The 19,651-nt window shown below is 39.0% G+C and overlaps 1 protein-coding gene across 4 annotated transcripts in view; it reads left to right on the top strand.

The window, feature by feature from the left end:
- Dip2c (disco interacting protein 2 homolog C) overlaps positions 1–19,651 on the top strand; it is a 408,405-nt gene that overhangs the window by 303,261 nt on the left and 85,493 nt on the right. For all 4 annotated transcript variants that reach the window (XM_028859456.2, XM_028859459.2, XM_028859474.2 and 1 more), the window contains 4 exons: positions 267–331; positions 4,471–4,564; positions 4,697–4,816; positions 6,385–6,499. In XM_028859456.2, coding sequence (XP_028715289.1) covers positions 267–331; positions 4,471–4,564; positions 4,697–4,816; positions 6,385–6,499 — 394 coding nt within the window. The remainder of the gene's footprint in view (positions 1–266; positions 332–4,470; positions 4,565–4,696; positions 4,817–6,384; positions 6,500–19,651) is intronic.

Raw genomic sequence — 19,651 nt, 5'->3', positions numbered from 1 at the left:
TGATAATGGGAAGATGTTTTCCAGTGATGGTATGTGGGCAGCAATTTCTGTTCACTGACATGCTCAAATATTATCCTGAAAACACTCTCTAGCCAGGCCAGCACTGCTTAGTCATCTGTAAATGACTGTAAAATTTCTGTAAAGACAAAGTAATATGATATTCTTCTAAGATCCAGGATTGGCCCCTCAGGTGATGGGTTTTCCTTGTAATTTCACTCATGCTGCTCTATCATGTCAAGTAAAACTGTGATTTTTTTTTTATATAGCTGAAACAATTGTGAATGTTCTAGACTTCAAAAAGGATGTGGGGCTCTGGCATGGCATATTGACAGTAAGTAAGCCCTCTTCATGCCTCAAAGTATCATTATGAAAGTGTGTCCAACATCTGCAAAGTCTCTTCTCACATTGTAAACAAAGAAATCTTGTGTTAGGAGTTATAATGTCCACTCAGCCAGCTTACTGCCATAGTACAGTAAAGACAGCTGGACTCAGAAAAACTGTATATATACTCATATATTGAGGTAACAGCTACAAGAATGGCATTTTTAAGGCCCATTCAAATCTTGTGAGCTTCGAAGGTTTCCTGATGATGTTACCAGTGCCTTATCTGTCAAGATCACTTTCCCATTCTCTGCAGAATGTTCTTACTGGTTTTCTAAGAGTTGGGAAATTTGCTCTTAGATTATTTGCAAGAGAAAAAAAGGATTTTAGACTTGTCCTTAAAATGAAAGTTTATCATACATTATGGACAGATGTTCATCTTATTATCAGTGCCACTTGCAAAGTAATTACTGAGGTGGCTGTGGGTACTTTAGGAGAGAAATGACCTTAGATTTTGATTTTGAAGGTATTTTGGGCACTTGAGAGAGAGAGAGAGAGAGAGAGAGAGAGAGAGAGAGAGAGAGAGAGAGAGAGAAAGAGAAAGAGAGAGAGAGGAAGAAAGAAAAATGAAAGGAAGAAAGAGAGAAAGAAAAAAACACATGCTTGGGATTCCCCATCTAGCTCATATGGGGCAGTTTTGACTGACTTGTTTATTTTCTTAGTAGTTTCTTATGCCTAAACATCATTTATTTTCTGAAGTAGAAAACTGCAGTAATTTTTACATAAATGGTGAGAATATAAATATTGCAGTTTACTATTTCTTGGTGAGCCAGATCTATTAGTATGATTCATTAACATAAAAGTATCTTGTAGATAGTCCAGTAAGGCTTACTTCTGACATCTGGATACTTTTATATGTGGAGATGCAGAAAAATAGTTCAAAATGTTGGCACTGCTGGTATGTGCTGTTGCAGAGGGAAAAACACAGGTTTGGGGTTATAGAATTAAGAAAACTGTTGTAGCTGAGACTCTAGTGAATGTCATATTTATGTGTACAAGACCCTTTTTTCAGCGCTGAAAATTAAGTCCAGGGCTTTTTTAATCTTAGGCAAATGCTTCCATTGAGCTACAACCTAGATATTGTGTTTTGTTTTTTCGTTTGTTTGTTTGTTTGTTTGGTTTTTTTTTTTTTTTTTTTTTTTTTGAGAAAGGGTTTCTCTGTGTTAACAACCCTAGCTGTCCTGGAACTCGTTTTGTAGACTAGACTGGCCTTGAACTCATAAAGATCCTGCAGCTTCTTCCTCCCAAGTGCTGGGATTAAAGGTATGTGCCACCACACTGGGCAGGGTTTTCTTTTTGAGATAGAGTCTTGGCTAAGTTATCTAGATGGGCCTTGAATGTGGAATTATCCTGCCTCAACCTCCCAAGTAGCTGGGGGGCCTAGCAAAAATTCATCTATTAATAGAGTCAAATGGGAATAGTCTTACCTGTTGTGTTTGGCATAAGAATGATGGGCTTGGTGTTGAGTAAGCACATAGCCGGTCTGTTTTTGCAATGCATGTGGTTCCATTGTCACATCCTCAAGAACGGAAATGGTTACTATTACAGTTAGTACCTCTAGTGCACATGCCATGGTTCTGATTATGCATTGTCTTCTGTGTCCCTGCTTCCCAGCGCCCTCAGACAGTATCACCAATTCTGCTCAAGTGGCTCATTTGTTGACCACACACTTTAATTCTGTTGTTCTACATCCCTGTCTGCAGTACCTGGCAATTTGTGAGTCTCTTTTGTTGACTTCTCCTAAAGCCAGATAATTGAACACATTGTAGCATATGCTTTGCCTCATCCTGACGGTGCTTTGGTGGTGCTTAAGCTCCTCCCCAGAACTCAATAGGAAGAAACACCCAGAAACTGAGTTTGCATAGGTTCTGTGGAGAACTCATTCCTGGTGGGGGATGTATGGTGGTCTTTTCGTTTTCTTTGGAGCTTCTTCCTTTGAGGCTGTGATTCTCCAGGGCATAGAAGCCAAGCCAAAGCACTGACTTGATGTTTACAGTCTGTAGTACTTCCTAGGGCTGTGCTGCAGATCAATATATCTGCAAGGCATGTGAGTCTTAATCACAACGTTTGTGCATTGACCATTTTTATAGTCAACTTTCATCATCCACTTTAAGGAACTAAGAGTCTCAATCTGTGGTGGCAAGGCTGGATGGAGACTATGGTTCTGAGACCTTTCCAAAGTTGGTTGTTTATAGTCTGTTAACTAGCCACATTAATTTTGGAGATGGCTATTATACTCTTCTTTATAAAGGAATCAGACTAAGAATAAAAAACTGTAAAGCTAAGTGAATATATTTGTTTTTAATTGACAATTACATGTGTAAGTAATCCTGTGTGACTTTCAGTATATGTAATATGTGTTAAGATAAGAGCAGAGTAATTGGTGTGGGCATATGTATCATTGTTATTCCAGAAACATTCAGAATTTCTCTAGTAGTTACTCTGAAACTATCAATCTTGTCCACCTTTGTTATCCTAGTGTGCTATAGAAAATTAAAAGTTACCATTTCTTGATCATTTGACTAAGATTAAGTGTAGAATATTAGAGGATAATCTTCCCATCTAGCTGTATCTTGTGTCCATTTACCTCCTCTTCATTCTATTCTAACTCCAATTTCAAGCTTCTAATAACACTACTGTATTTACCTCTTCTTTGAGATCAACATTTTAGCTTCCACATATAAAAAACACCATGCAGTATTTTGTCTTCCTATGCCTGACTGATTAACATTATGTCCTCTGGTTATATTCCTATTGCAACACACGACAGGGTTCCATTCTTATATCTTCAAAATATTCCACTATGTATATGTATCACATTTTCTACCTATTCCTCTATTGATAGATACCCAGGTTAAATTAGTATCATGGCTGTTTGAGACAGTGCTACAGTGAGCTCATGAGTATGATGTCTCTTCAACATACTGATTTCAGTTCCTCTGTAAATATGCCCAGTAGTGATCCTGATAGATCACAGTGTAATTGTCTTGTTATTATTGTTTCTGATTGGTTTTTCACTATGGCTATATGAATGTACATTCCCACCAAGTTTTTTTAAGATTACCCTTTCTCTGAGTATTTACTAGCATTTCTTCCTTTCTTTCTTTGTTTCTTTGTTTCTCTCTCTCTCTCTCTCTCTCTCTCTCTCTCTATATATATATATATATATATATATATATATATATATATATATATTTCTTTGTAATAGCCATTCTGAGAGGGGTGATAACTGTTTTAATTTTGACTTCCATTTCCCTGATTTGCTGTGATGAGCATTTTTCATAAATATCTTAGGTATTTATGTATCCTCTTCTTATTTGGAGTGTATATGGTGTGTTGTGTGTATGTTGTGCTTTGTGTATGTGCCTACATGCATGTGTGTGGTATATATACTTGTTAGTGTAGATATATACAGGTTCCTGTGCACATGTGGGCATAGAAGCCAAAGTTAAATATCTAATACCTTTATCTTTTTGAGACAGGGTCTTTTCTTTCTGAAGCTGAAGCTCATTGATTGGATTAGGCTGACTAACCAATGAGCTTCAAGGATTTCCCTGTCTTTGCCTCTTCACTCCCCCAAGTGTTGGAGTTACAGACACATAGCACCATGTACAGCTTTTTCATGGGTACTGGAGGATCAGAATTTATGTTCTTATGCTTGCCTGGCAGACACTTCACTAACTGAACTATTTCCCCAACCCTATGCATCGCTTTTGAAAAATGTCTTTTGAGGTTCTTTTTAATGCAAAATTTTAATGAGAAAAGGATTTGGAACTTAAATTGTTTGACTTGATCAGGTGTAGTTGAGGAGTAGAGAAGATGAGCTAATCTCCAAGAGGTCACTTTGTCTAAAAGGATTGTACCTAAGTATACCTTAATAATATTGAGCCTCACTTGAATCAGCTATCTGCTTGTCTTCCAAAAGCTCCTCTTGCGTTTGTCAACTGCAGTACATCCTTGAGGTGCTCATGTTTATTCTTTTACCTGCTGAGCCATGGCTTACTTGTTTTCTCTATATCAGAACAGTGAACCCCCTCATCTTGTATCCCAACCTCTTTTCTTACCTCTTGTGTTTATCATTGGTTTCAGAGTGTCATGAACATGATGCATGTCATCAGCATCCCGTACTCGCTGATGAAGGTAAACCCTCTCTCCTGGATCCAGAAGGTCTGCCAGTACAAAGGTTGGTCTCTCCTGGGTCTGTGGGTGATTTGGTGACAAGATAATTCACCATTCCCCATGAATTGCAATTACCTGTCTTTTTCAGCTTCACATAGTCTGGTAGTGACATATCAATTTCTATTTTCCTTTGTAGCAAAAGTGGCTTGTGTGAAATCAAGAGACATGCACTGGGCACTTGTAGCACATAGAGATCAGAGAGATGTCAACCTGTCCTCCCTTCGCATGTTAATAGTGGCTGACGGAGCAAATCCCTGTAAGTGAAGCATCAATTGTAGATTCCAAGATGGGCAAGCGTCAGAGTTCTTTGTTTTCCACATGTTGTTCTTATCACTTTGATGTTTTTATTGTTGTTGTTTTCCTAATCTGTGTCTTGGTTGAGATTATCTTAAAATAACCAAGCAGTATTCTTCTTAAAGACCAGGATAACAGAGTGGTTAAGGACAAGGTGTTTACAGGCTGCAGGCCTCGAATCAAAAGAAACATTCTGGTTCTATAGAGATAGTTCTTTTTTGAATTTTGTTTTCTCAACTCTACAATGGTAACCAGAGCATAATTCTTGAGGATTGAAAGAGTCAATTCTTAGGTATTGTTCTTTAGCAAAGAATAAAAACTTAGGAAATACTGTTTTATGGTCTACTATAGTTGTATTGATCAGCATTAAGGTTGCTCACTTTATTTATTTATTTATTTATTTATTTATTTATTTATTTATTTATTTATTTATTGGTTTTTCAAGACAGGGTTTCTCTGTGTAACAGTCCTGGCTGTTCTGGAACTTACTCTGTAGACCAGGCTGGCCTTGAACTCACAGAGATCCATCCACCTGTCTCTGCCTTCCAGGTGCTAGGAAAAGGCATGCACCCCTCCGCATCCCAGCTAAGCTTTCATTTTTAATAAACCTTTGTTATAAAATACTTTAATGAAAACTCAGATATAATAAGTTAGCATTTCTATAAAATATTCTTTAAATGCCTTGAAATAGCCTGTTTTTGTGAAACAGGTCTATAAAGTCAGAAGCCATGTGTCAGACTAGAACTGAATGAAAGACTGTTTCTCACCTCATCTGCAAACCGTGCTTAGCTGTATTTCTAAATTAAAGCAGGCTATGCTTTCTTGATGCCTGATGGGTGAAAGTGAGCTTAGAAACAGATATAAACTTGGTTTATAAATGATTCCTTCACTTCTAAAATAATTGGATAAACAATGAACTAATTAAATAATTAATTTTAATATACATCACCACCGAACATCTTGCATAAAACAAAGTAAATTTGTATTTGAAAGTCAGCTATTTCATGGCTTCTTAGCAATTAATGCCAATTTATCTAAAAGACATTTTCTTTGTTTAGATTGATGCATTTTTCTGGAATTTGCATACTGAAGGTGGTAGACCAGGTTTCAAGAAAGTTAATAAAATAAATTCATTAGTCAGCAAAGAATTCTTTAATATTATGTATAGAAGTTGCAGTTTTTGAATTCTTTTTTTTTTTTTTTTTTTACATTTTTTCGAGACAGGGTTTCTCTGTGTAGCTTTGGCGCCTTTCCTGGAACTCACAGAGATCCACCTGCTTCTGTCTCCCGAGTGCTGAGATTAAAGGCGTGGGCCACCACCACCTAGCTGAATTCTTTTTCCACAGGCTTACCAGTAGTATCTTTCAGTGTGACATAAATAATAAATTGTAGTTAATGTTTTGTTTCTCTATGATGCCTTACTCTGTTTATGTCCAAATCCTAACTTTAAAATTATTTTACTATTATAGAATAATTTTAAGTCAACCATAGTGTTACATTTATCTAACCATTGTTCCTCTTTCCCTCCAGGGTCTATTTCTTCTTGTGATGCATTTCTCAATGTCTTCCAGAGTAAAGGCCTTCGACAGGAGGTCATCTGTCCCTGTGCCAGCTCACCAGAGGCCCTCACTGTGGCAATCCGGAGGTACTGGGTGATGTCAGTTATAGTAGACAGTTATCCTAATGGAACAACTGAAAGGTCATGGTAGTTAGTGCTTAGTGTGAGCATAGGAATAGCCTTCAAGTTTTCCATGGTTAGGTAAGAATGGATTCTCTTGAATTTTCTAGATTGCTTAGTTAGAGAAATATTTCTGGTTTTCTCCAGTTTCATTGTCTTTCCCAAGTTGTTAGAACTCTGTATAAGGAATATGATTTTCAGTTTGCAGTACTCAGTTTTTGTTGGCTTGTATAAATCTCTGGTTTTTAATTTAGGGAGTGGAATGAAGTAAATGTTGAACCATGATCCTAGATATGTGGTTTCCTTTTTATCTCTACTTTTTTGGCCCATGGAAAAATGTACTTTAAGAAACTTAGCCAGATATAGAGAAGCACACACCTTTGATCCCAGCATGTGGGGGGCAGAGGGAGCTGGATTTCTGTGAGTTTAAGGCCTACCTGGTCTACATAGTAGGTTTCAGGACAGCTAGGCATCACATAGTAAGATCTGTTGCAAAAAAAAAGAAAGGAAGGAAAGGAAAATAAACCCTGGTTTTCTGAACTTTTGAGCAACATGGTGGCATATCAGGAGCTCTGAGGACTGTGATAACCAGCTGTTGCACAGCCTAACCATTAAGTATTCTGAGATGCTTTGGCTGGGAACAACATTACTCACTATTGATCATAAGTCACTCCAGTTTGCTTCAGAACAGTACAGTACAAGGGAGGGGAAGTAGCTATGGAGATGTAAAATTTATTCTACTCCAGTTGGAAAAGCCCAGCCCTGTAAGAGGATACAAGGAAGGATCACCTGATCAGCATCATCAGTAATTGGAGCTGGCTGTCAATCCCCACTTCAGCCTCTCAATTATCAACACTAACATAAAGAAGTTTATGTTAGTTTAAAACCTGTTATTTTTCATTGTTTTGGGACCTACCTCTTAAGTGGCTTTTTTATTCCATGTAATGGATGTATACTTCACATTGAGAACTCAGTGTTCAAAAGTAGAAGCTGTGCTTTATTTCAGTAGAAGAGAGTATGTTCCATCCCTAATTAAATTCAGTGGGTCATATACATGTGAAAACCAAAGTCATAAAAGTAGCAGAGAAACTTGTTTGGAAGAGGCTCAGCTTGAGTGGGAAGATGAAGGGAGGGTAATTCGATGATGAAAACAACCAAAACATATTACACATGTTTGAAGTTGTCAAAGAATTTTTAAAAATTAAAAATAGAGTTTCCTAAAAATGTTGATCTGGAGAGTATTGTAGCTGGAGTCTTCTCCAGTCCTGCTCGGGCCTGCAGCTGCTCAGACCCAAGTAAACACACAGAGACTTATATTACTTATAAACTGTTTGCCCATGGCAGGCTTCTTGCTATCTATTTCTTATATCTTAAATTAGCCCATTTCTATTAATCTATAAGTTGCCATGTGGCTTATGGCCTACCGGTACTTTACATCTTACTTCTTATGGCGGCAGCAGCTGGCAGCGTCTCCTGACTCAGCCTTCTACTTCCCAGAATTCTCCTCCCTGCTTATCCTGCCTGTACGATACTTCCTGCCTGGCTACTGGCCAATCAGTGTTTGATTTATCAATCAACCAGAGCAACACATTCACAGCATACAGAAAGACATCCTCAGCAGAGTATATTAGTTACTTTTCTTGTTGCTGTAATAAAATATTTGACAAAAGCAGCTTAGCAAAGGAAGGGCTCATTTTTGTCTCACAGATTGAAGATATAGTCCATTGGGGCAGGGAAGGCATCATAGCAAGACTGTGTGAGGCAACAGTTTACATTGCATCAATAGCCAAGAGGCTGAGGAAGATGAATGCTGGTGTTCAGCTAGCTTTGTCCTTTTTGTTCAGGTGGACTCCTGGTTCTGATACCACTTTCATTCAGAATGTATCTTCTCTCCTCAGTTAAACCTTTCTGCAAATACCATTACATATGTCCCTAAGAGGTTTATTCCCTAGGTAATTCCACTTACAGTGAAGTTGACAATTAAATTTACCCATTACAGATAATAGGTAAGAAAACCTGTGATGTTCTTAGATTTTTGTTATATTATTAACTAGAATGTGGGCCTAAGAAAATGAAATTTTTCAAAGTATGAGCTACTTTTAATCTTGTCAAACTAGAAATTATGACTGTCACATCTTTAAATGGACGATGAAACATGTTATTGGCAAGAGTCTAGCTAGTCTCCATCCTTTAGAAATATTATACTGTAGGTGCTCTCTGAAGAACCTGACATTTGTGTTTGACCTTGAAATGTGAAACACACTTAGGGTTGTATAGCACAGGAGATTTATCCAAATTATCCTCTTCCAAGATCAGTTTTTAAATGTGTTTGATTTGTGCTCCTAAGAGTAGATATCAAGAAGATGGAGCATCAAGTTTGGTGGGGGCCAAGGGTCTAAAGTCTTAAGTTTGAGCTCAGCCTTACTGATGCTTGGCCACATAATGTCACCAAAGCACTTGTTGTAGAACCTTAGTTTATTCCATGAAAAGTGAGAGAATTGGATACAGTAATCTCTAAATTGCCTTTTATATAAATGTTTAAGATTTTACAATGTTGTTAAATAGAAACACAGCCACTAAAAAAGTCACAAATGTGATCCACATATAGATTTGACTGGATAATTTGCTCTTCCCAAAAATGTGTTCTTGATGGTGAGGTTTTCATTGTAGGTCTTAGATGTTATAAAAGATCATCACACACACACACACACACACACACACACACACACAAAGATCTAAGTTCATTAGTCTCAAAGGACACTGTTCATTTTCATCGCCATTTTTAAGTGGTGTTAACTGAGCAAAAGATGGAATATGTGATACAATCATTGGGGCTAGTTTAACTGTTGTTGCTAGTTTTGTTTTCTTGAAACAGTATTGATATGTTGAACTTGGACCCCGTTTTATTCTCTGTTCCATTGCTGTGAAGAGACACCATGACCAAGGCAACTCTTATAAAAGAAAGTATTTAACTGGGGCCTTGCTTGTAGTTTCAGAGATTTAGTCCATTATCATTAATGCGAAAACCATGGCAGTATGCAGGCAGGCATGGTGCTGGGGCAATAACTAAGAGCTACATCCTGATCTGTAGGCAGCATACAGAGAGACAATGGGCCTGGCATGTGCTTTTTGAAACCTCAAAGCCAACCCCCACTGACATACCTCCTCCAAGAAGGCCACAGCCTTAGTCCTTCTTGAATAGTGCCACTCCTTGATGAGCAAGCATTCAAACATAAGCCTATGGGGGCCATTCCTATTCAAACCACCACAGAACCTTCCTGCCTAAGCCTCACAAGTGTCAGGATTACAAGCATTTGTTACCATGACTGGTTACCTTGTCAGAATTTTTGTCGAATGATTTCACTGACAAAGTCAGAGCCAGGCGGATCTCTGTGAATTCGAGGCCAGCCTGGGCTACAGAGTGAGTTCTATGAAAGGCACAAAGCTACACAGAGAAACACTGTCTCGAAAATGAAAGAAAGAAAGGAAGGGAGGGAGGGAGGGAGGGAGAGAGGGAGGGAGGGAGGGAGAGAGAGGGAGTGGGTGCTGGGCACACAATGCACACCTATAATTGTAGCATTGGGAAACAGAGACAGAGGAAGATCTTTAGGTAGGACTTATTGGTCAGCCAATTCAGACAAACAGTTGAGCTCCAGGTTCAATGAAAGATCCTGTCTCAAAACATAAGGTGGAGAGTAATTTAGGAAGACACCCCATATCAATCTCTGACCTCCACGTGTGTACACACACACACACACACACACACACACACACACACACACACACACGATGTAGACACATATAAATTACAATATTATAACACTAAGTAGGTGCTGTAACATCTTCAGTTTATCCTCATTTCCATTAAGCACATCACCATGTATTCTCTGGAAACAGAGTAGAATATGAGACCAAATTCTGTGTTCAGTGAGCAAGTATGTTGATGAAGTAATAAGTGCAACTATTTTCTATGGGTTTACAACACAAATTTTTTTCTTAGTTATCTCAACTAGTAGGAAATAATATATTTCTTGACAATTCAATTCTTGCCTACAATCTGGGTCTAAATTGGTTCCACTGAAAATCCAAGTGATCTAATCTCTAGAAATTACTTTACTTTCTTCTCTAAGTTTTGACTAAGTGAGAAAAGAAAAACAGCCCCTCACGGAGGACCTTGGTGTGTCCTTCCCTGAAGCTGGTTCCATTTCTCTTCCAGTGTCAGGGGACTACTTCTCCCCCATGGTGCCGTCTTCCCTTTGTTAAGTAGAGAGCAAAATAGTATGCTTCTTCTCTGATAGTCCCATCTCTGTTTATGTTTCTGGAAGACGGTATTCCAGGGCCAGGGATACTTCAGTCCTTTAGAGTTTGCCTGGCTGAGTTTAGTTCATCTGTACAAAGTCCTTTCCCAGTTCCTTTGAACAGTCTGGAAACCAGTAGAGGAATGGGGTTTGTATACTGACCCTTTACCTTTCTGCGTCCCTGTTCCAGGCACTCCTTCATTCTGCCACTGAAGCATATTCACAGGGAGTGATAACATGGCATATATGAAGGCCAGGAATGCTAATAACAAACAAGTTCCCCAGGATGCCCCTAGGAAGACAAGCCCATGAGCATTAACCATTGCATGATTTGTGTAATTCTGCTATATAGTGTAAAGCTACTGTGGGAAATGTTGAGGAAAGGAAGAAGGGATGGACCCACAGTTTTTCTATGGATAATACAAGGAAAAAGAAGCTTTTGACTCATGCACAGAAAGCTAAACTGTTCACCATTACACGTACAAAGCATCGTAAAGAAATTGTTGATATTAGAATGACCTCCATGTATAACCTGAAGCCAAGAGGGGTATTCCATTGGAATTGTGTACTGAAGATGATGAACCAAGTTAACAAAAACTAAAGAAACAGTGAATAAAACTGGGAAGGGAAAGTTCTTAACCTTGTTCAGAATGGGTCTGTCAATATTCCAGTGAGCCCATGCCACTTAAAGCCATGATAATCTGGAAACAAGTAGAGATCTATCACTACAAAGTTGAGGGTATTGTAAATATTCATCAGGATGATTGTACAAATTTTTAAGAACAGGCACAGCATAGCAAGGTGTGATCCATACCCATATTAGCATATATTTAAATGTTAAGAAGGAAGGATTACCTGAACCCAAGAGTTGAAGACAAGCCTGGGGAACATAGACCATTAGTTCCCCAAAAGAGATTGCATCAAGATTTTAAACATCTGTGGTGAAAATATATCTTCTGAACCCAAAGCAGTAATTTACTGACAAATTTAGTAAGGTCATTGTTGATGAAATGGAATGCCAGAACTAGTATGTAATGCTAATGAAACATTTATGTTACACTGTGTACATCCCAGAGAGACACTGAATACAGCTGGCAAGACAGTCCCTATAAGGATAAAGGATGCTCATAAGGAATAATTGTGTGGGGACATAAAAAAGTCATCCCAAAGTTAACCTGCTATGAAAGCCAAAAACCTGGCATATTTGTTTTAAAGCAGTGCTTCTCAACCTATGGGTCACAACCCCTTTAGGGGTCCAGTGACTTGTTCACAGGATTGCATATCAGATATCATGCATATCAGATATTTACATTACATTTCTTTTTTTTTTTTTTCCCCCGAGACAGGGTTTCTCTTGTGTAGCTTTGCACCTTTCCTGGAACTCACTTGGTAGCCCAGGCTGGCCTCGAACTCACAGAGATCCGCCTGCCTCTGCCTCCCGAGTGCTGGGATTAAAGGCGTGCGCCACCACCGCCCGGCTACATTTCTTAATAGTAGCAAAATCGCAGTTATGAAGTAACAACAAAATAATTTTATGATTGGGGATCACCACATATGAGGAACTATGCTAAAGGGTCACAGCATTAGGGAGGTTGAGAACTACTGTTCTAAAGGAAGGAATTTCTTACTATTGACTGCCATGAGTTGCCAAGGATGTGGTTCCTAATTGGTTTCAAAATCATTTCAACCTGACAGTGGCTGCTCAGGACAGTGAGGTTGGACTGTGTGACAGCTGCAAGGTTGTTATTCCTAGATGGCTATACTGTTTATCCTCCTAATGAAATGTTCATTAGAAAAGTGTTCTTGTCACATGCTTTCATGAATCTACCTATCTGACCAGGATATTGTAAATGGATAGTCAGTATAAAGCCACTGTCTTGAACAGGATATTAAGCAGCAGTAAACAGAGGCATGATTATGGAAAGTGTTCAGAAGGGTAGGGTGTCATCTGTGAATTTACAGTGTTTGGAAGACAAACCCAAAAGACAGATATGCATGCTGGCATAAACTATTACCTAGGACTGTTTTGTGATAATAGTGAACGAAGTGGTTATATTGATGGAGTCCATATGACAAGTGGTGTCAAGAGGAGGATGCCTGAGCTCCTTCTACAAAACATACACATCTTTAAAATCCATCAGTCAGCTGGAGGAAGTGAATGTTGAACTTTTTCCACATTAATAATGAGGCTCCAGTTAATCATTCATTCATTGAATATGGTAGAAGAAGTGATCATAGTAATAATGATAGAGATAACACTTGTAAGTACCGACAATGGCATGGTGAAAAGGTAGGATGCACTTAAAGACTGGAACAACAATCATTTGTGACTACCCAAGACATCTATTAGTTTATGGAATTGGAGATCTCTACAAAAAGATCCTTGTTCATGAGACCATTGGCTCTGGATGAAACATTTTAAGCATTCATCTGGCAGATGTCTCCTTGTCCACGGAGAAGACTCCTGCTGCTTTACTGCTGCTTCTGATGCTTGTCACCAGACATACAATATGTGGCCACTTCCTTATGGAAATAATAGCATCCCAGGTGGAGACTCATGGTTGCTACTGTTTGCTGCTGACAGGTGCTACAGGGATTATGCGGATGACACTAGGCAGCTTAGTTATGCTGACACATTACTTTTTCTGTGTAATAATGGTGTGCCCTATTTTGCACTGCAAATATGTAACATGTGAGAATATTATTGCCCATTGGTACCACATAAATTTGGAGAGAGGACTGATGGTAATGCCAGACAACCACAGATTATCCAAATGGGTGACTGAAATGATGACATCTGTTTTTCTCAATACTCAATGTATACCCACTATTTTTAATATCATTTTAAAATACATGTAAAATTATCTTTGGGCTATATGAATAATATATGTAATATAAAAGAATTTTTTGCTTACACATGTTTCCCATCCACAAAATATTGTGCATATTCAAAAATTTCAAAATCAAGGCAGCAGCCAAAATTCAGAGCATTTCTTATTCCAAACATTTTGGGTCAGAGATACTCAACTTGTAATGCACATGTAGACATGTTTTTTTACTTGCTTTTTGGTGGTATTGAGGACTAAACCTAGGATCTCACATGCTTGACAAGCATTCCACTATCATAGGACATTCTCAACCTTGAAAAGAAAGGATTTTAAATGTTTTATCCTTGTGAAGCATTCATAAGTACAAGTGATACTCTATCTCTTCCTTTGTGGACTTCAGAATTATAAATGCATGTAACCAGATTTGAAACAGAGTGTTTCTTTTACATTTTAATCTTTTTTATTATGACACGGGTTTCACTATGCTGTTCTCCCTGGATTCAAACTAACTGTGTAGCCCAGACTGACTTTGAACTCCAAAGGCTGAGGTAGGAGGATCCTAAGTGCTAGGATTACAGGTGTGTGCCACCACGTCAGACAGAAGAGACTTTCTTCAACTCATACTAAAAGCCCTTAAAATGAAGCAGCAAGCTTTGAGTAGTGTTAGAAATTATAGTACAGTTTCTGAATCTAACGTTTTATTTCTAAATACTACCTTGAGTAATTTTTGGATGACTGATTCATGTCCCAGAGGAGGCCTCTGGTTCTTTGAAGAAACACCCCTGACTGTGGCTCCAAGGAAGAGCAACTAAGAGAAACAATGAAAGGAGATGCCTTAATTGATAATGTGTTTGCTATGTAAACATGATGATCTGAGTTTGGGTCCCCACCAGCCATATGAAAATCTAGGTGCAATGGTACATGTCTTTATCCCAGTGCTGGAGAGTTGGAGATGGACAAATTCTGGGCTTGCTGGCTAGTCAGTCTAGTGAAATTGGTGAGCTGAGGGTCCAATGAGAGACTCTGAGAAAAATAAGGTGGAGAGTAATTGAGAAAGACACCCAGTGTTGGTCAACCTTTGATCTCCATACAGAACAAGAATCAGAGATCCCTGTCTCTAAGGGGTCTACTGAGTTCTCACAGTGCCAAGTCTGTACAGAGATTGTCACTTCACTGTGCTGTGCTAGAACTCTCATTGTTTTACATTAGATACATGTCTTGTGTGCTTTTGAAAAATTAGGCCTGTCTATAATTTAATTTCCCTTAGCTAATATTTTTGGTAGATATTTTCAAAGCCACAGCTCATACAAACAGAGATAATCTTTCCAAAAATAAGATACGGTATCTAGCATCTGAAAAAACTTAGGATAAGCTGGAGCTGTGTGGTGGAAAGTCAATACAGTCACAGTCAAGTCTGGTTTACATTTTGGTTGATGATTGGTAACCAGTTTAGCTGGATTGAAGGCTGCTAGGGACTGTGAGTCTCCTCTCAGTGACATTGACAGTTGACTTGTTGCTGAGTTACACATAATACACTTTCTAGGCAACATAGTCTGTTAAACTCATGGGACAAAAGAAAGGTTTTGTGTGGTTTCTTGTAGGTACTAGAATAGGAATGTCTACAAACAGACTTTAGATATAATGACAAAGAAATAATAACCTGGTAACTAATCACTACTGAGAAGTTTGCCATTTTATGTATAAATGTAATTCAGTTCAGATTTGCCAGTGAAATTGCTGTTAGCTCCTGTTCCTCACCACATCTTCTGTGATACATCTAAGTATCTGTCAGCTTTTCTGGAAGACTGTTTCATAGAAATTCATAATGGATTAAAACTGGACAGAAGTTTAATTTTTGTTCCGTGGATTAAACCTGTTTTAGGAAACTTTAAAAACTGCCATTACCATAGAATTGATGAAGAGGCTCAAGTGCAGAAGTTTCACTAAGAAATCTTTTGTCTGTTTAACAAAATCATAGCTTTAGCAGCTTCCACTAAAAGTGACTGCTCTGTAGGCCTGGTGAGATAATCAGTGGGTAAAGTGATTGCTGCATAAGCATGTAGACCTAAGATCAGAACCCTGATACCCACATAAAAGCTGACATGATGGTGCACATCCATAACCCCAGAGCTGGAAAGGCAGAGAAAATGGAATGCTGAGGCTTGTTAACTAGCCAGTCTAGCTGAATTGGCAAGCTTTTAGGGTACCTGTATACATCTTAAATCCACAGAGAATGAATTGAAGTAGTCCTGACAGTGCAGTTGAACTATGTTCCCACAACATGTATAAATGATCAAAGGTTAACTGGGAAATTACTCAAAAAGGCAAATACTGTAGGAAAATTTTGATGAATGGGAGAAACTCATTTGGATAAGTTTAAGTATATCTTGTATTCAACTTCAAACTATTACAGGCCCTGCTTCTACCACTAGGAGTCACACAAGTAGATGAAGCTACACAACTGTCACACTTATGTAGAGGGCCCTCGGTCAGTACCATGTAGGCTCCCTAACTATAAGTCCAGAGTCTGTGAACTCCTATGAGACCAGGTTTGTTGCTTCTGTGGGTTCCCTTGTGATGACCTTGACCCACCTGGCCCATGCAGTCCTTCCTCCCTCTCTTAACAGGATTCCTCAAGCTCGGCCCAGTGCGTGGCTATGGATCTCTGCATCTATTTCTATCAGTAACTGGATAAAGACTCGCTGATGACAGTTGGGTTAGTTACCAATCTGATTATAGGAGATGGCCAGTTCACACTACCTACTACCTATCCACTATTGCTAGGAGTCTTAGCTGGGATCATCCTTGTAGATTTGTGGAAGTTTCCCTTATACCAGGTTTCTACCTGACTCCAAAATGCAGCCCCCTATCAAGACATCTTTCATTACTCTTCCCCTTCCACCCACCCTCCCCAACCCAGTCTCTCATGTTCCCACCCCTGCTGGCTCCAAGTCTACCCAGGAGATCTCTTCTGTTTCCCCTTCTCAGGGAAATTTATGTGTCCCCATCCCCCTTTGAGCTCTCCATGTTACCTAGCCTCTCTGGGACTGTGGATTGTAGCATGGCTATGCATTACTTTACAGGTAATACCCACTTAGGAATGAGTACATATCATGTTTGTCTTTCTGGGCCTAGGTTACCTCACTCACGATTTTTTTCTAGTTCCATCCATTTACCTGCAAATTTCATGATATCCTTGTTTTTAACAGCTGAGTAATACTCCACTGTGTAAATGTACCACATTTTCTTTATCCATTCTTTGGTTGAGGGGCATCTAGGTTGTTTCTAGGTTCTGACTACTACGAATAACGTAGTCCTTGTGGTATGATTGAGCATCCTTTGTGTTTATGCCCAAGATTGTTGAGCTGGGTCTTGAGGTAGATTGATTCCCAGTTTTCTGAGAAACTGCCATATTGATTTCCAAAGTGGCTGTACCCATTTGCACTCCCACCAGCAGTGGAGGAGTGTTCCCTTCACTCCACATCCTCTCTAACATAAGCTGTCATTAGTGTTTTTGATCTTAGCCATTCTGACAGGTGTAAGATGGTATCTCAGAGTCGTTTTGATTTGTGTTTCCCTGAGAAAACCTGAGGCCTATCCAAAGGATGCTTTGGTGAGATTGAATTAGTGGGTAAAGGTCTTGGGCAACAGTCTGAGGTATGTCCTCAGATATTCTGGGCAGGAGAGAACATTCACTTCATTGCTGTGGAGTAGAATACAAGTATAGAAAATCTCCAGCTATTATCTCCCTGACCAGGGTGAGAGTTTTACATTGTCAGTTATGAAGTTGGGAAAAGGCAAGGGCTGTCCCGTGGATAGACAGAATGATGAGCCAGAAGTGTTTACACAATTTCCCCTGGCTTTGTGCACACATATCCCTCTGGCTTGTGGGCAGAGGGTTAGGAGAGAGAGGTCTCTGGACACATATCATGACAGATAATTGTTCTCCTCTTCCTCCTCCCTGGTGTGGGTAGTGATGTTCTTAAATGTGCCAGTTTTCTGATTGGCATCAGTCCTCAGATTCAGGAACAAATTTAGGAACAGAAAAAGATAAGCTATTATTTCAGTATTTTAAGTTGAATTGAGAAAAACAGTGGAAGAAACATCTAAGACGGTCTTTGAATCCAGGCTTACTCTCTGGTGCTTTCCTTGTGCCCTGGTCACAGTTCTCAGCCTTAAAAAGTAGCTAAATTCTTATTTAATTGTTATGCATATTTAAACCAATGCTAGTGTTGTAAGCAGTTCTTTATAATTAACTATTGGGATTAGACTTCCTGAGATGACTGACTGCAAAAAAAAAGATAATTCCTTTCGGTATTGACTATATTTATTTTCTTAAAGGTATATATCATGTCTTGAGCATATTCTACCCCCAGCCTGTTCCTCTGATCTTTCTTTCTTCACTCCTCCTTGCTCCCATTAAGCCTTTTTTCCACTGAATATTACTTCTCCTTTCATTTAATATATGTATCCATTCCTATACATGACAATATAAAATCTAGGAACTACAAACAAGAGAAAACCTACAATATTTGCCTTTTTGAGACTGGCTAACTTCATTTAATGTGATTGTTTCCAACTGCATCGATTTTTCTACAGACAGCCTTGTTGGGCACCCTCCCCTTCTGTTCCGCTACCCACAAGCCTCACAGCCTGTAGGGAGACATCCCAGAGAGGTGAAGAATGAAACTCAGTACCATCTTTGCAGGCACTGGGTCATACCTTTCCTGAGACTGACCTCATGGTTTACTTTGTGACCTGTAGAACTTGTAGAACTTGTGACCTATGACCTTTAAAATAAGGATGAATTCTGTTAGCTGATAAACAGAGTTCAGGACTAGTGCCTAGAGCAGTGGTTCTTAACCTTCCTAATGCTGTGGTCCTTTAATAATGTTCCTCATGTTGTGGTAAACCACAATCATAAAATTATTTCATTGTGACTTCATAACTGTAATTTTGCTATGGTAATGGATCGTAATGTAAATATCTGATATGCAGGATATCTGATGGACGTCCCCCAAAGGGATCTTGACCCACAGATTGAGAACCACTGGCCTAGAGGAAGGTTCTGTGATAAGCATAAGGGTGAATTCTATTGGTGGAGGATGCAAAGTATGTGGGGCCTCTGTCATAGGAATATGTTCTTTTCACTGAGGTAGATTAGGGCCTGAACATTGCTCAGTATATCGAGGGGACTCAGGTGGAGGCTGGCTCCTAATAGAACAGCAAAAATCACCAGGTTGATTGACTACTTTTCACTCTGGCATTCCAGGTGACTAGACATCATTCATTTCCTTCTGTTGAAGAAAATAGTGATTGACAATCCCGGTTTCTCCAATGCTTATTCCTCACTGTACTCCCTACACAACCCAAGTTTACTCTCTTCTATGGCTATAAAACAACCCCACTGTGTATATGTGCCATGTTTTCCTTATGGTTTGCTCTGTTGTTGGATACCTAGTTTGTTTCCATAAGTTGGCTGTTATGAGTAGTGCTGCACTCAACACTGATGAACACTGAGTATCTTTAGGAAACAAAGCACGCTTCCTTAGTTTATATTCTGTGTTTTTCTCATTCTTCATTTAATTTGTTCCTGAATACATTTGATGAAAATGCTATACATACTTGCATTTGTTTCAACATTCTCTCTGGATTGTTTCTAAAATACATGAACAGAGAAAAGTGTCCTCTGGCTGATGTTTCACGTATTGTATCCTATGGATAGGATGATGAGGATTATTGTTTTGGGGAAATGAGCTGACACAAGTGACTCTCACTTCATTTGTGTTGACTCCATACTACCTTCTCCAAAACATGCTTTGTGTACTTGATATGAATTTTTCATGTGTGAGAACTCTGATGCTGTATTATTAGGTTAAAGAGAAATAGCGTTGCTGGGTCAAGAGATAGCTTAGCAATTAAGAGCACTGGCTGCTCTTCCAGATGACCTCCAAGCACCCACATGGCAGCTCACAACCCTGTAACTTCATTTC

Source organism: Peromyscus leucopus, chromosome 5 (genome assembly GCF_004664715.2).
Source record: "Peromyscus leucopus breed LL Stock chromosome 5, UCI_PerLeu_2.1, whole genome shotgun sequence".
NCBI lineage: Eukaryota > Metazoa > Chordata > Mammalia > Rodentia > Cricetidae > Peromyscus > Peromyscus leucopus.
Note: the sequence above shows the minus strand (reverse complement) of the source record. Positions and strands in the feature narration are given on the sequence as shown.